Raw genomic sequence first — 16,488 nt, forward strand, 5'->3', positions numbered from 1 at the left:
CGCTGCGGAGTCAGCACTGATAAGGAGACACTGAAGGATGATCTGAAATCTGCACATGAATGAGGCATGAAAAATGAACATTTGAACGATGTGAAATACAGAACCCTCTCCTGAAGGGCAACCTGAGCAGCGGCTCAGACCGGGATCAGGTGATTAATCTATTATCTTAGGTGAACAACCGCGGCCATCACTCAGAGACTTCCAAAGTAACCACTTAGCGTGCAGGGCGAGTGTAACCTTGGGTGGGTAATGGGAATAGCCTTCACTTGTGCCATCATCATCATCATTGCTGCAGAGCAATACTGAAATTGATGGTTTTGTTTCTTTTAGTCCAAGATCATCAAAAACAAAAAAGAGAAGAAAAAAAAGAGTGAAACACCAAAACTAAAATGTCAGGAAAAAGAGCGTGCTCCCTTTACCGACACGTGAAGTGGGAGACTGTGACAAGAGATGAAGTCTGAATCAGAGAAGAGAAAACACGCCTTTCTCTTTTTTCAGAACTGTATGTTTTCTTTTTGTTGAACTATGAATGACTTATGTCAGTTTACTTTATGCAGCTTATGAAATATGTCCATGTGAACCACGATTACATCATTTTGAATCCAGTCCACTGACATACAGCTAATGCCACAGTGGCGTTCCAACATTGCAGTTTAACAGCTACACTTTAGAAATTATAATCAAAGCAACTGCCATGTCTCTGCCAAGTCTTAAGCTGTCCCTCTTTTCTTTATGCTTTGCAAATGCAAATGTGAAAATATGTGCAAACATAGATGGACATACTTTATAGAAGGCAACAACGAAGCTTGTTCAATTCTAACGAGCAAGCGTTGGGATGACTTTCTCTCACCCTCAGTCCGAGGCAGACAAACTAACATACACACACTTTTATACACATAACCTCAAACGTGCACACAGACACACAGCACACACATGAGACAAGCAATCACCTCTATTGAGTCAGACCTGTTGTCACTGATTTTTAGGTCCAGTTCTTGTGTAATGCCACATTCTTTTCTCCTCTTTTCCCTTCCTTAAGAATGGCTTCTGGACAACCACCCTTCCAGTGAGACCACTGCTGGCAGGTCTTCAGTGAAAAGCAGAATCCGCCAAGGTCCTGTGTCTGGTCTTTGGTGGATATTTTTCTATTGTTTAGGGACATGACTTTCCTACACTACTCATCTGCCTGCTGCAGATAGGCTTTCAATTTTTCTTTCTCCCCCCACTTGTCCAGTTTCCTCATTTCTTTTTGTTTAATTACACACTTCACATAATGCCAAGATATATGCCAAGTTTTCATCTAATAGCATCTAACAAGTGTTCTCTTTGCTATTTTTCATAGATTCAAGTAAAGAATTAGGAACAAATTATGGAGTTCTGCAACAGGCTGCTGGTCACAAAGAGCCTAAATGTCTTATTTGCTGAGTTGTCACACTGGTTCATCTCTTGAATTTAGAGACTATATTACACTTGAGGGATTCATAGGTCAGAAAAATATTCCTCTGAAAATGGTCAGGTAGAAGCACTGAACTGAAAATGAGTGAAAAAGTAGCCAATTTCTCAAGAGAAACACTAAAAATCTTCAGAAAACCTGGTGAACTTTTGCTCAAGACGACACAGCACTGTAAGAAGTGACCACCAGCAGCCACACGGCTTAGACTCATCCCAGTCAGGAAACAGTCCAGCACAAACCTAATTTTACATTTTATTTAAAAAAATATATAAATAAACTACCTGAAATCAACACTGATGATTTAAAAAAAGTTAACAGGACAGATTTAACAGAGATGGCGCTGTCTAAATTTATAGCACAAGACAAAATCAGGCCAGTGTTGCATAACCGGATGCTGTTCAGGAACAGTTCCATCACATTTATCTTTGTTGACAATTGATGGAAGCCAAAACTGTAAATGAAAGTCAAGTTCCATTAATTGTCGAGCTTTTTTTCTCAGGATAAACAACACGGGTGGGGGAAAGTGGCACAGAGCGAAGAACATGCAGTTAAAGCCCCTACTAAGGGGTCACCCACCACCCAACACGGGACACTGCGGAATTTGAAGGGCAGGAGAGGTGAGGCATGAAAATGATGGGCCTGGTAAATGTGGCACGTGCAGCAGGACAGCTACATATGTCGAATTATCAAACGCGCGAAACATGTGGCCACATCCCACGCTCGTACGGATGCTTTTTCAGGCTTATCAAACCCTGTGAATCCACGAGGACATGAAAGAGTAGAACGTTGACGGCTGGACCCAGGATGTGAGATATAATTAGCTTCTGCTCTGGTTAATCCTTGCGTATGTTTTATTTTCTGAGAGCCGGAAACGCTGACTTTCAAGGGTCAGTGCTCTTGGAATTGATTCAGGTAAAAATTCAATCACAACGCGCACTTCTGTTTTAAGAGAATCCCTGAATGAGTCAACTCCTTGACATGATACAGTCAAATCGGTAAGCTGTTGCACACACATACACACACTCTCCAGCTCTCTAGTCGACACGTCACAGTGTCGTACATGCTCTGCAGCATTCAGGTCTCCTCCATTTCATTCCCACTGCAATCCTGTTAAGCTGGGGGAAAAAGAAATAGAAAGGCGCCACATGGAGATAAACTGAGTGCATGTATGTTTCTTCTTGTCTGCTCTGTATGTGGTTCGGACTCTTTTGCCATATATTTCCGTTTCTCCTAGCGACGCAGCTCCAATCTCTCTCAGTCGATCTTTTTTTCTTGGTTCCTCACCCTGCAGTCTCCATCCGTGCTCTCCTATCCTGCTTGTACTGTCTGAGCCTCTAAAGCGGGTCTATTTTTCTAAACCTCCTTTGTCCTTGCTTCCTGTCCTCTCCCTTGTCTGCCTCATTACTTTGTCCATATTCCACCTCTTATAAAAAAAGAAGACACATCATGGAATCTGAGCAAATGCAAACTGCTCATAGAGCACAACAACAACAAAAGAAGCTAGGAAACTTCTCCGAAAATTTCCTGATCTAAACAAATGTTTGCACACATTTCCATCCAACTCTACTCCAAAATCAGGCTTTTACACGCTTATATAGATCCTCTTTATATTTAAAATGGTCATATACACACACTCCACCTCGCCTCTGCTGCCACTTGGACACTTGGATCGCAAGTAAGCAGATGGTCACACAGGAATTGTCCCAGTGACGCCGTCTAATGTCATTTTCCAAGGGAATGAGCAGGGATCCAGTGTGAGTGTCTAAGTGCCACGTAAGTGTGGTGAACCAAGCCAAGACGCAAACCTGTTACTGTAAAAGCATACGCCTTAATAACCACACGCTGAATATCAGCACAAAAGGTATTTGATAATAAACTGTTCCTTTAGGTAATTCTACAATAATTACAACTAAATAATCATAATTACATTAAATTCCAAAACTGAACTGGTTGGGAATATTTTGTAAGTTATCCTAACCTGAATCTTGAATCTCTTTGGGTTGTATCCCAATGGCTGCCGACCTCCACTCTAGGCACATTCTGCAGGCTCTACTCTCAGGAGAGAGGACACAAAATATAATTTGCCCCTCGAGACTTTAGAAGATGTGGCAGGTTCTCCTTTGCATCCAGAGTTATGGTATATATTTCTTGAGGGTAGTAAAGTATATCATGATAAAATACAGTTGTTAAAATTAATATTTGAATGCTACTATCTTCTCAAATGTAATAATTTGCTGTATTTTTCTGATTTCTATCATTCAGTTTGAATAGTCAGCCAAGATAAGCTTTTTCAGGGAGTTACATTGTATTGGCTTAATCTAATTGTTAATAAAAATATTGATTAATTCCACCCTTGAGTGATTATGGGAAGCCTTTTTTTTTTTGGTTTAATTTAATAGCAAACTAACATTCAGTTTGTTTAACGCTTTATCCACACGTGAGTGAGAGTGATCAGCAGGATGACGTGCGGAGGCATGAAGTGATTTATCAGTGTGCTCTAAGTGTGCACACTCAGCTGACCGGTTTATGGGCAGCTACCCTTACAGTGTACAGGCCAATGTGTACATGTGAGCGTGCTCAGAATGATGTATGTCCGGCCAGGTGTATAAGGGAGTCAAATGGAACATGCGTGCCATAATAGAAATGGATAGCGTGTTTCTCTACCACACTAAGACTTTCTCCAGACACTGCTGGATATCGTTTATGAATTATTGACTGCCTTTACGCTGTGAAAGGACTTTTGATTCAGCATGCAATTAAAACATTTTTTTTCTCCTGCCAGTATGTGCACACGGTGTACTCCTTTGTTTACTCATACATGTGAATGTGGCAGTTTGTGTGATCACTACAGTACAGAGCACATCGCTCCCTTGCACGATTTGACAAGACTTGCCCCATTTAGGGAATTCAGACTCCTACCACTGTAATCGGCTCTGGCACCGTGCGAGCTCTCCTCCACGCCACTGTTCTGAATGTTTCCAATCCCAGAGAGCGCAAGAGCAAAATTGCCACTATGTTGAACTAATTGTGTGTGCAGTCCTGAAGAGTGCTGATTCAGCACTTAACCAGGATGGCTAAATGGACCAAGGCCGAGGTGAAGGAGGGAGACGGCTGAGACAGGCATAAAGAGCGGGAATGTATTAGAAGTGCTTAATGCTTCTGCCTGAAATATGATGCCGTGTCTGTAGTTTGACATTTTGGCAAATACCCTTATTTGTTTTCGCTGCCAAGAGCGGAGAGATTGATACTGCTTTCATGTGTGTTGGATAAATATGTTGCTACAGCCTGCAGCATCAGCCGTAACCTTAACTTAGAGACAGCTAACCTCTTTCGGTCCCAAACGTAACGAAATGAGCATGCCAAAACATGCAAAAGTCACCAATATTGTCCCATTTGTGTAAGCTGTACAAAGCCAAGTGTATAAGAAGCAATTCACAGTTTTCAGAGGGTTATGTGTCAGTCTAGTTCCTGGCTCGGAGCAGTTGCCAGGCAACCAGCAGAGCCTTCAGATAGTCACTGGTCCTGGCTAAGACATAGCTAACATAACAGCTGAAAGATTTAAAATCAGTGTTGTTACACTTCGATTTTTGTGCAGGTTACACAGAATGTGTTATTAAGTGACATTCAGAATTTGCTAGTATTTATTACTCAGACCCGGCCTAACTGTTTCCATCTGTTTTCAGCCTCGATGCACAGCTAAGCTAACCAGCTGCTGGCTGCAGCACAGCATTAACTGTACAGGCATGAGGGGGGTATCAGATGTCTCATCTAACACTCAGCAAGACAGGGGCTGAGCATATTTCCCAAAATCTTGACCTACTCACTTAACCTCTTCCTCCCTGGAGGTCTGTTTGTTGGATCCAGGCTATATCTGTTATAAAAAAGGGCAACAAATGCTTTTTTTGCTTTTTAAAGGCTTGGGGTTTTTAGAAGAAGAGTTAGAAGTCATGATTTCTAGAATAAGTACAATAATTCTGGATTTGGGCTTGTTGATAAAAAGTTGCGACTTATTCTCTTATGTAAAGTTTTGATTAAACTGAAGGAAAAGTCATAATACTCAATATAGTTGGTTTGTTTCTGTTTAAATTTCACTCTTATGACTGGTAATAATAAGCATAAGGACAATAAAATTCCCCAAAATGTGTCTTAATTGCATGCTTATTTTGTCCTAGCCTAGAGCATGAGTGTCAAACATATGGTCTGTGGGCCAGAACCTGCCTGCCAAATGCACATCTTTATATACATTGAAAACTCTAGAAAGTTAGGGAACGTATTGGGACACAGGAATGCAGGAAAAATGCAGGAATGTATTGTGTCGCATTTCCTGTGTTACAAGTTGCAAAAATAGCTAATGTCACAAGAGGCAGATGTCCCAAACTGTTTTGTTCTTCTAATGGATCAGTAATTCTGGAGTAAAAATAGAATGGAAACCTCCTCGCAAGCAGAAATTCTTTTATTTATTTATCTTTTTTTAAATGTTTGCATTCAGGAACAGATCACGCGTAGTTGCAGTGACCAACTGTTTGCCCACATGGTTAGGGTGTTGCATGCTCAACCTCTAAGTAACCACTTTCAAAATCAAGGTGATCACACAGGTCGCCTGGTGGACTGGACTCTGAATGTAAGCAGTTAATATCAGCTTCTGTTTAATGTGAATTTCCGTTTGTGTAGACAGTAACAGATATCAAAGTTAAATGCTGTTTTATCACAGACTGCATGTAACTGGGAACTTGACCCCACAGCTTTGACTTTGAAAATTTCCCTCTGAAAATGGCAGCTGGCTGTGAGCGGGTGCAGACCTGGTCCCCATCTTCAAAGCAAGCATCAGAAAGGAACAAGACTGCAAGTTGCTTGCACACAGCTACAATAATCTTGGATTTGGTAGTGTGACTGTAGCATAAACCAGAGTTATGTTTCTTAAGGCATCTGGGGCTCTTTTATCATCTGTTTTTGTTAATGCACAGTTCAATAAATGTGAGCTTTTTAAGAATGAACTAGTTGAAGAAAGGGAAAAATGTGGAGGTGTTTTATATAAGGTATCATTAGCAGTTTTACTGGCCCACTTGAGATCAAATCGAGCCATGAACTAAAATGAATTTGACACTCATGGCCTTGGGTAAAAAAGGTTAAACTGATACTATTTATTCAGTTTAGTCAACTCTTTTTTTCCCCTCTAACACCTCAGATTTAAGTGTAGGCATTCAGATGGCTTACTTACAGCTGCAATGTATGCGGTCCTATTTATATGACTACAAAGGTCGCATCAGGCTCTTTTTGGCCCTCTCAGGTGTTGTCTGCTTATTCAAAGGTCGTGCTTCTGTCCTTGTTATGAAACATCAAGCATTTATCCAGTTATGTATCGCCAACAGTGAGAGCTCAAGTTACAAGCCAGCGAACGGAGGGGACAGGGACTTCCGTCGATGCAAACACAACACGAGAAGGCCTGCAGTACAGAACCCTGTCAGTGAAAATTGAAACAGAACAAAATATATATTTACCAATTGCAAGCACAGGAAAGGCAGGTTAAATAAATGCCACGCCTCTACTTGATCTGAAAAAACAGTTTATCTTAATGAACTTGATAACGTGCTTAAAGCTTTAGGTATTTTGAGAATTGTGGGTTTTTTTCTGCTTATTTGCTGAATGGTCATATAAGCACAGAGTCTTATCCTCTCTCCAGTAATGGAAGAATAGATTTGCGATCAAGAATCAAATTAGGGCCTCCTTTCCCTTTCTTTGCTATTTTCAGATGCAGCCCACAGGGAGGGGATCTAGAATGGAAGTGGGAAAATAGGCCTTTTTAGCAGGATTGCGCTTGAATGGAAGTAATTGGGAATCACTCCCACTGCTGAAGGTAGAACCTGAACTCTGGATCCAAAAAAGCTGCACATTAAATAAAAATGCAATGATTTGAGAAGTATTTAAACATGTTATCTAAATGGAAACAGAATAAATAAGACACAGTATTTCTCTAGTATTCTGAGAAAAAATGGTTTAATGAAAATAAACGCTCATTTAAACTTTGATGGTGCAAGAACTCTTAAAAAGTTGGGAGAGGGGGATGTTTATCGCTGTGTTACATCACTTCTTCTTTTAACAACACTCTGCAAGCACTTGGGAACAGAGGAGACCCACTGCTCCAGTTTTCAAAGAGTTTTGAAATAATTTTCCCATTGTTGCTTAATAAAGGATTTCAGCTGCAGGCTGGGCCCGCCACCAACACAGGATTTTGAAGACCGATATGACATGCGGTGATTTAGAAATCCAGTAAATGGGCCGATATTTTTTTTTCTTCAGCACCAGAAACATAAACAGATTTCCCTAATTTCTGCTATGTTTAGTTATTTATGAGTTCTTACTAAGATGACATGACAATGCGGTTTAAAAAATAATCATTTTATTGTCACTAAATGCCGTTGGCTATTCTTGCTCTGCTTGGATCGGCTGGTTTTTCCGATTGTGGCAGGGAACTGGCTGTTATTTGCCGTAGGAATTTGCAGACAATAGACAGTCACCTTCACCACAGTTTCCATTGAGATCCTACCAGAATTGGGAGTTTCTGTATTTGGAGCTGTGTAGCTCTGGGGCAAACAGAACTGGTGCAAAAAATCTCACAAGACTGCTAAATTAGAAGTGACCCAGTATGTAGTATAAATCCTCTGCCAGTTAAAATCAAAAGAGGGCGACATGCTTTATTGAAAATTGATGTAATACTTTATCAAAGACCTTTTTACTACTGCTGTCTATGAGCCAAATTAGACAACTAAAACACTTTTTTTTGGTCTTTGCATACGTAGCTTTTTGGTGACGAGTCTTAACTCAGATGTCTTGTCTCCAACATAAACTTAGGTTACATAAATGCCTGTCAGTACATCCTTTCTGTCTATTTTCTGTCCAGTCCTGTCATTTTCTACCCGGAGACAACCTGTTCTCAGGCTGTGGCATAGCAGCAGGTCAAATTTGTGTTTATGACAGCATTGTGCGCTCCAGCACTGAACACGGTGGAAAAGAACTGCAAACAATGAACCACAAAACATGACCTTCAGGGAGAGGTAGGCTCTGGACAATCTCCCCCCCCTCCTTTCCAAAAAAAGACTCAAATACAGGCACACAAAGTCAGATTTGGTGGGGCCAAAGGGGCGTCTTGTACATGCTGAGCGGCAAATGGTGTTTTGTCAGAAGACTGCTGACAAAGGCAACTGGGCCCTTTTGGTTTGAAACTGGAAGTAACTGAAATACAGCAAAACCAGTGGGACAGTGGCGCTGTATGACAGGATTATAACAGGTAATCCATCAGTTAATAGCAGGTTGAAAAGTAGATTATTTTAAACACAGCAAAATATTTGAAACAGTACAAAGAATAATTAGTTCAACATTCTTATAGAGATCTATGTTTAAGTGGTGTTATTGATCTGGGTGTCACATTCATACAGATTAACTCCCCTAATCCAGGCTTTAACATCAGTCCCGTGTTTTTTAAGTGTCTGTTTAATTTGTTATTACACCATACATTTTTTAAGGTAACTAATAATTATGAATCAGCTGTTATTGTCTTCATCATTAGCATGTATTCAACCTGTCGAGTGACAATTAATGGCACTGACAAAACATTACTATGTATTAGTAGATTATATCTTATTTTTTTGCGATGGCTGCTGTTCAAGCAGACTTGAGTTTAAAACACTAAGTTGAGGAAAACATCAACAACAACAAAGGGAATAAACAGACCAAGATCAAAAATCTGTCTTAGCTCCGCTGGAAAATCTATGTCACCCAGGCCTGGATCAATAATGAAATCAGATGCAAATTGTATTGTATAACACCTCATCAAAGAGAAACATATACGTCCATAAAAATTGTCAATGGGTTAACCGTTTGTGTTCAGTGGTGCAGAATGAGCCCGAGCTTACCCGGAGTTTAAGAGTCGATTGAGAAAGAGGGAATTGCATTAAAAACAGGCAACGAGAGAGGATGATCAATAAAATATCAATCAATAGGCAGGCAAGAGGGTCGGGGTAGGAAAATTGGATGGCTCGAGCCTTCACAGATAATCGAAGACGCTAAGACAAGGGTCCCCACCCCCATCGTGCAACGTCTTTCTTTCTGTGATTGTCACCCCCTCCTTGCTTGTCTCAGTACCCCTCTTTCACCTCTCTTTCTTCAGTGCACCCCCTCCTGCCAGTCAGTACCCCTCTCAGGCTCCCCTTCAGTCCCTCTTCCCTTGATGTCTCTCCACTATCTCACCTCTTCTCCATTTCTCTCTCACTCCCACCCCCTCCACCTCTTTTCTTTTTCTCCAGTGCTCCCCCTCCTTCCTCCCGCGTCTACTGCAGCAGAAAAGCCAGCACCGAGAAAACCAGCATGTGTGTGTTTGTACATGAGTGTGTGTGTGTGATACTACGGTAAATCCACGAGCTAGCCTCACACGATCGCCTGCAATGAAGGTGAAATTGAGAAAAAGCCCCCGCGTGCGTGTCGAACGCTCCGATCAAAACATTGATTGCTGGCGCGTTACATCACAGCCATGCAAACAAACCCCCTTTAAATCATTAGAGTAATGTCTCTCCTCCTGTCTCTCTTTATTTCCTCTCATCTCCCACTTCTTCCCTACGTCTCTCTCTCTCATCTGCCTCGTTGTATTTCCACATCAGCATCTCATTTTCTTTTCTTTATTTTCCCCTGTTTCTCAGCCCTTCTTCATCTCTGTCTCTTCACATGTAATTCGGATCCCTCAGGATTAAAAAGGTTCTGCCACACCGAACAGGACACTTTTAGAAAGAGCAAGGCTGGAATAGAAAAAGGAATGATCTGGGTCACATCGCTGTTTGACGTATGGCACTGGCATATTAGACCTACACAGCAAACTGGGGCTACGTTCGCCCACAAATACAGCCAATGTTTTGCAGGCACTGAAACGAATCCAACTAATCGCACCTTAACACCCATGTAGTATCGCCAACACCACTAACTGCAGCCATTATGCTGAATGAATGTTTTTGTATGATTCATGTGGTCTTTGCCTGTAGATGTAGTGTTTAACTGTACATTGCATAATACAGAGCATAACACACAGCACTCGAGCAACTAGACAGGAGCTACAGTAGCTTGCATCCGAGGTATGGCAACAGCAACAATGACGCCTCCTTTTGCTTGGACCAAATTTGCATGTAAATCCAAACTATGTCTCCCTCCTGTATACATAACTACCCAGGTGAGTTGTTTCTATGGGATGGAGTGGAGGTAGACGGGGTTGGAGTAGCGAGAAATCAATCTGAGAGCAATTCTTAGAGAAGCACTTCCTGCCTGATCCCAAGTCCAGAGAGGCAGATCAGGTGGCCTAAACCCAGACTATGTGTCAGTCACCATCCGCCACTTTTCTCTTCCTCTGGAGGGAACTGAAGTCAGGTATGCAGATCTATACCTGGCGCCAGAAGAGGTGCAAATGTATGTGTGAGTTTTGAAAACAGGGGGAGTGAAGGTATAGTCTCATCTGTGGATAACTGTAGATGTAGTATGTATTGCTGAGTGTGCAGTGATTTATGATTACATTTTCCCCACTCAGCTATTTTCAGCATGATGGCATGAATGCCTGGCCACTGCAGGTGTCTGCCGACTGTCTGGTTTAGAATGTGGACCTACAGTATTCATACATTCCACAGCACCAGTGGTTTCTCGCCTTCACACCTTCAAAACTGAAAATATCACTAGCAGCAAAAGCAGGGAGCAAGAAGAGGATGATCAGAATATAACTCTCGATACACAAAATCAAAGCAGCTGTGATCAAACTGCTGGATATGCCTTTAAGTGAGAGGGGGGAGACCCGAAGCCAAATGTAACTGTTTTCACAAACCCACAGATCAAACCACAGTCGGGGGCACTTGTTACTCTTACACCTGTGTGATCAAATGCCATTAAACAGCTGCTTTTAGCAAGTAAATCATTAACTATTCACATGAAAACAATAAAGGCTATCTCAGCTCAGGAGTAAGTTATGCGTAACAGGAACAAGGACCGTGCGTAAAAGGCATGTAGCTTTCAACTGGAACAAGAAAAAAAATCAGCAGAGTGAAGCACTACCAAGGGCAAATGTGTGAAAAGACATGCAGTACAACACTGAGGTTTCGACGTCGTAAAAGCTTGCTTTCGGCGTCGTGCCAGAATAAATACGACCAACATGAAAAACGGCACAGCGACGTGCATCACAAACGGACAAGCATCACCTAATGAAGGCGTTTGGATGCAGGAGGCGCAGCGGATGCTGCGTTCGGATGCAGATACGCGTTAAACCTGCTGGAGCAGGAGAATGTGACGATGGAAATCATGATACCGAGACAAATGTGGAAATGTGATTGACAGTCTTCACTGTTACTTCGTCTAATACCCATTTACCAACACAGCAGACATATAGTTTCCCATTTTTTGTCTTGCGCTATCAGCATTAATTATTCAATAGCAGTAAGTCTACATACACCAACATTTAACTCGAGCTATACTGTTGGAAATAACACGCCAGCAGTCATAATTCTTCACTTAATTAGGGCTTGATTTTTCTGCTTTTGCAGGTAATGTTAACTGGATGACAAAAAAAAGTTTTTTTAAAACTTATCATGACTCAGGCAGTACTCTGAGATGTCATTAGTCAGAATATGCAACAGTAGCCTATGCAGAAATAAGTTGGTCCCTCTGAAAGAGACGTGGGTAACTCACCCGGGCATATTTGGAGGAATAGGGGTCTTCAAAGAGTGCCCATATTCTGGGTTGCCAGGTTTTCCACCAGCCCGCTTTCCTCGCGTCCTCTTGCATGCACAGTCTTTTCAAGTCCCCATCCGCACCACCCAGCGCCGGGTCGTCGTCTGGCGCGTCCGGTTCTGGAGTCTCGAAGCTATCCAGCGCCTCCTCCGCATCCCGATGCTGCCGGTAATTCATCCAGCAACAAGCCTCCACGTCCGTCTCATCGATGCCCCAGAAGGCCAGCTCCTCTTCGAACAGGGGACCGCACACATCGTTGGGACAGTGCAACTTCCCGGTGCGGTAATAGTTGAGGATGAAGGAAAACACCGACGGGTGGCGGTCGAAGAAGAACTCGTCTAATTTGGGGTCGTAGTCGAAGTTGCTGAACGCGTCCGGCTCGGTGAGCCACGACAAGCGGGTACCGGGCAACGTTTTTAGGGTGCTCCGGTAGGTCTCATGCCGCACCCCCCCGCAGTTTATCACGATTTTCTCGCTTTCCGACGGACAAGTCATGTCTGCGCTGTAACATGCTTTGTTGGACGACTTGTTCCCACCCTTGCGCCCTTTAAAAGAGGATACACACACCGAACTGAGCATAGAGGACCGGGGGGAGGGAGAGGATGAGAGAAACCGAAGGGAGGAGGAGGAGGGAGGAGTCTGAGGAGTCTGCGGGAGAGAAAAAAGGGCAGAAAATTTCAGCAGAAGGGAGAAATAGATGTGGATTATCAACATTGCAATACACATTAAAAATCACACGCTAATGCCAGCTGTATGTGCAATCATTCACTTGATAATCAGCCAGTGGAAGGGAGGAAGACGACCTTGTGCAGGTGCAGAGGGAACAAGGAGAGCAGGGATGGAATTGATGGGTAGCAAAGTTGTTTTTTTTTTTTAAGCACAGCATACCGGAGCACACAAACATGCCAGAGCAATAAACAGGTGGCTTAGAGCACATTCATGAGTCAGCAACCATATGGGCTGACTGTTGACACCAGTGTGATGAGAAGATCCCAGATCCCAGTCTGGAGTTACTGTGCTATGTAGCTTTAGGGTCTCTATACTGATCTGGTTGATGCTCAAGTCAGTGTTCTAACTGAGCCACTCAACTCAGCTTCACCCCTCCTGCACAAATGCAGAAATCCTGTTCCTTTACCAAAGAGTCATGTGTGAACATAGAGGAGAACTGGGGATCTTTCTTATTATCCCCCCGCCTTTCCTCACGAATGCTGCTCTGACACGGTGGTGTGTGTGTGAGTGTGTGTGTGTTAATTGCCTCCCGAGAGTGCGGTGTCCGTACTAATGTTAGATCTCCTCAATCAGCCTATGCGTGTGCTACACACACTGCTGCAGCCCCCTCCGACCGCACTGAGATCCATGCAACGCACAGTTATGCCGATGCTCTCTCTGCTGTTCTCTCTCCCATGTACTCTGTGTGTGTGTGTGTGTGTGTGTGTGTGTGTGTGTGTGTGTGTGTGTGTGTGTGTGTGTGTGTGTGTGTGTGTGTGTGTGAGAGATGACATGCAGGGATAGATAAGAGGAGGGGAGTGAAGTAAAGGTGAGAGGAAAAGGACATAAATCCGATTTTTCTTTCTTTCATTTTTTTAAATTTACCAAAGGGGCAAAAAGGACAGAACAATCAGGAGAACGAGGCTCAGACAATGACCTTAGCAGGGAGAAAGGGTGATTTTTGGAGAGAGGGGTGGAAAAAAGAGACAAAGTGAATGCAGCACTCTCACTGGGGGCATTTACAGCGAACAGCTACTGTAATATTGTCTCTCCTCTAGTAATGGAAGAAGGGGGTAGAGGAGAGTGTGTAAGGGGGCAGGAGGAGGAGGAGGAATTGCAAAGGAGAGTGCTCTATAAAAGTGAATGAATTCTGCTGCAGTAAAAAGCCAGAGTTATTTGCTCGCGCTCTCCCTCTGTTTCTACTCCAGGTGAGGTCGGATTGTTCACCCACAGGCTGCTCTGCCATCCAGAGGGGCTCGCGATGTTTCAGAAAAGCCACGTGATGGCAGCCGCAAAGGCCGTACCTGCACCACATCCATGTTGTGAACCTTTTTTTTATAGTCAAGGAAATGCACCACTCTCCTCCTCCCCCTCCTTTCCTGCAAGCTCTTAGTAGCCCTCCCTCCCCCCCACCGTCTGCCTAGTTCGACTCTCTCCCTCACTTTGTCTTCCTCACTTGCGCTCACATTCCGCATAAAGGAATCACATTTCATTGGAGGAAGGGGATCGGGGCTTCACTTCTTCTTCTCAAGTGTACCTGTCCGTCTCTGTCTTTCTCTCCAGTTCTTTCTACTACCCCCCTCCCTGTTTTCATTTACTCACTGCAGTCCTACAGTCTAATTCTCTCTTCTCTTCCATTTCTCTCGTCTTTGACTTCGCTCACCTCTTCCTCTCTTTTTCTCCTTTTCCAAAGTAAGCTTCCTTTCCTTCGGCTCCATCCTTTCCTTCTCCTTCCCCCTCTTACTTTTTGCTATCTTTCACACGGGATGCCACTTACTATGTGTCTTTCGCTTTGCTAGAGTTTAATCCTGTTCTTCTTGTCTGAAGGAGCAACTTTTTGGTTGTCCATGGAAAAGTTTCCTGTGTCTTGGCAACACTCAGGTAAGATCCAGCAAAATCAAGGCTACTGCATGGATTAAGCACTAACTGTGCACAGGAGACAAAAACTTAAAGTAATACATCCTAAGTTCACAGATCAGAAAACAAATCAAAGTGTTAGATGCCTTAAGTTTTTTTTTTCTGTGGCAGTCTTACTTCTTTGCAGTTTTGTTTTTCTGCTGTTTTTTGGTTTGTTTTTGGGTGCAGGAGCATTCAAACTGCTTACTTGACAGAAAAGAAAGAAAAAACTGTGAATTTGTTAGTTGCACTGCATTATCGTGCCAAAGTACTTTTAGTTTGATGCTTTAAATAGAGCCTGAAGAAATATCTGCAACAAACAGAATGTTTGGAGTGATGAGGTCAGAGAGGGAGAGTGTAAAAAGATCTTAATCCACAGTCAGCTTTGTCCGGTGGGGCTTCCCAGCAGAGAACACTTGTGTTGTGGGGTGGATTATTTTTCAGCACCACGGACAGCGGCACTCTTTCACTCTCTCTGCTCAGGAACTTTTAAGAAGCAGCTTCTGTGAACTCCCTGTGAAACTTCCATCCTTTAAATAACTTTTTGCGTTGTTGCCATTTTAACTTTGACACATCGTGCCCTGACGTGTTCTTCACAGGCAGTCATGGGATATAGTTGAACTTCTGAATATTTTATACGTGGACAGCCGCAAGCCTGTCACTGCAGTTAAATGCCTTTTTGTTCCCTCACACTTAAACATGGTGGGACTATTGATTCTCATTAACCATTCTTTCATGTACCAGAACGTGTAGGTTAAGTGGGAAAGGGCTCAGCTGGGTTCTCTCTCACACTCTTTTGGGGAATTGTTAAAGCCTTTAAGTTTGAACTTGAGCTAATGTTGCCATCATTGTGACAAGATTGCCTGTAAAGAGTTTAGAGGTGAGGTGAGTGCTTTGCATTTCAGTTCAGCTTAATACAGGGGAGGTAAGCACTTCTCTTTAAGAGTTAGCATCAGCACCTTCAGCACTGACAGCAGCAGCACAAAAACACACGGAAGGGGGGGGGGGCTAAAAGTGGGGAAGTAAGGCTACAGAAGGTGCAAAATGAAGAAAGTAAAAAAGCAGCGGTTATTAAAAACAATGGTGGAGAGAAAGAAGAGAGAAAGGTTAGAGAAAGAGGATAAAAATTGAAGGAGAAGCAAGTAGGAGGAGGGGGAGAGTGCTGAGGGAGCAAAGTGAAGGAACAATCCCCTCGCCTCCTCTCTCCTCCCCTCCAGCATCACTACTTTCTTTCTCCTGCAGCTTTTCCTGCCTTGGCCACCATGTCCTGCGCCACCCTGCTACTACTGCCTCACCACTGCACACATACAGAGGGGGAAGAAAGCGAGAAGGAGAGGGGAATGAGGGAGGGAGTGAGGGGAGGGGTACACTCACACTCACACACACACACATGCTCACCTGGCTACAATGAAAAGACTGAGAAAAAACACACACACACATTTTGGAGCCGAAAAGCAACTTAATTTTCTAAACCTTTTAGGGCAGGAGATCACGTCTGCAGATAGATATGGAGAACGGGTCTCAGAGAGGAGGAGCGCACGCGCGATGCTCGTGCACAAAGACTGCACTGACGCTAATATATATTAGCAGAAACACTGCAGCAAGAGGGGGAGGGAGCACGAGATTATGGGATGCATTGACTGTGAGGTACCAGCAGCAGCACCGGGGGGATGGGGGGGGGG

General features: G+C 43.3%; 1 protein-coding gene across 9 annotated transcripts in view; it reads right to left on the bottom strand.

Moving 5' to 3' along the window:
* Positions 1-16,488, bottom strand: part of kcnc3b (potassium voltage-gated channel, Shaw-related subfamily, member 3b) — a 49,532-nt gene that overhangs the window by 28,583 nt on the left and 4,461 nt on the right. For all 9 annotated transcript variants that reach the window (XM_005935486.3, XM_042226002.1, XM_005935491.3 and 6 more), the window contains exon 2: positions 12,161-12,850. In XM_005935486.3, the coding sequence (XP_005935548.2) occupies positions 12,161-12,850 (690 nt within the window). The remainder of the gene's footprint in view (positions 1-12,160; positions 12,851-16,488) is intronic.

This window comes from Haplochromis burtoni, unplaced genomic scaffold (assembly GCF_018398535.1).
Source record: "Haplochromis burtoni strain Fernald_Lab_line unplaced genomic scaffold, NCSU_Asbu1 Contig_192, whole genome shotgun sequence".
Lineage (NCBI taxonomy): Eukaryota > Metazoa > Chordata > Actinopteri > Cichliformes > Cichlidae > Haplochromis > Haplochromis burtoni.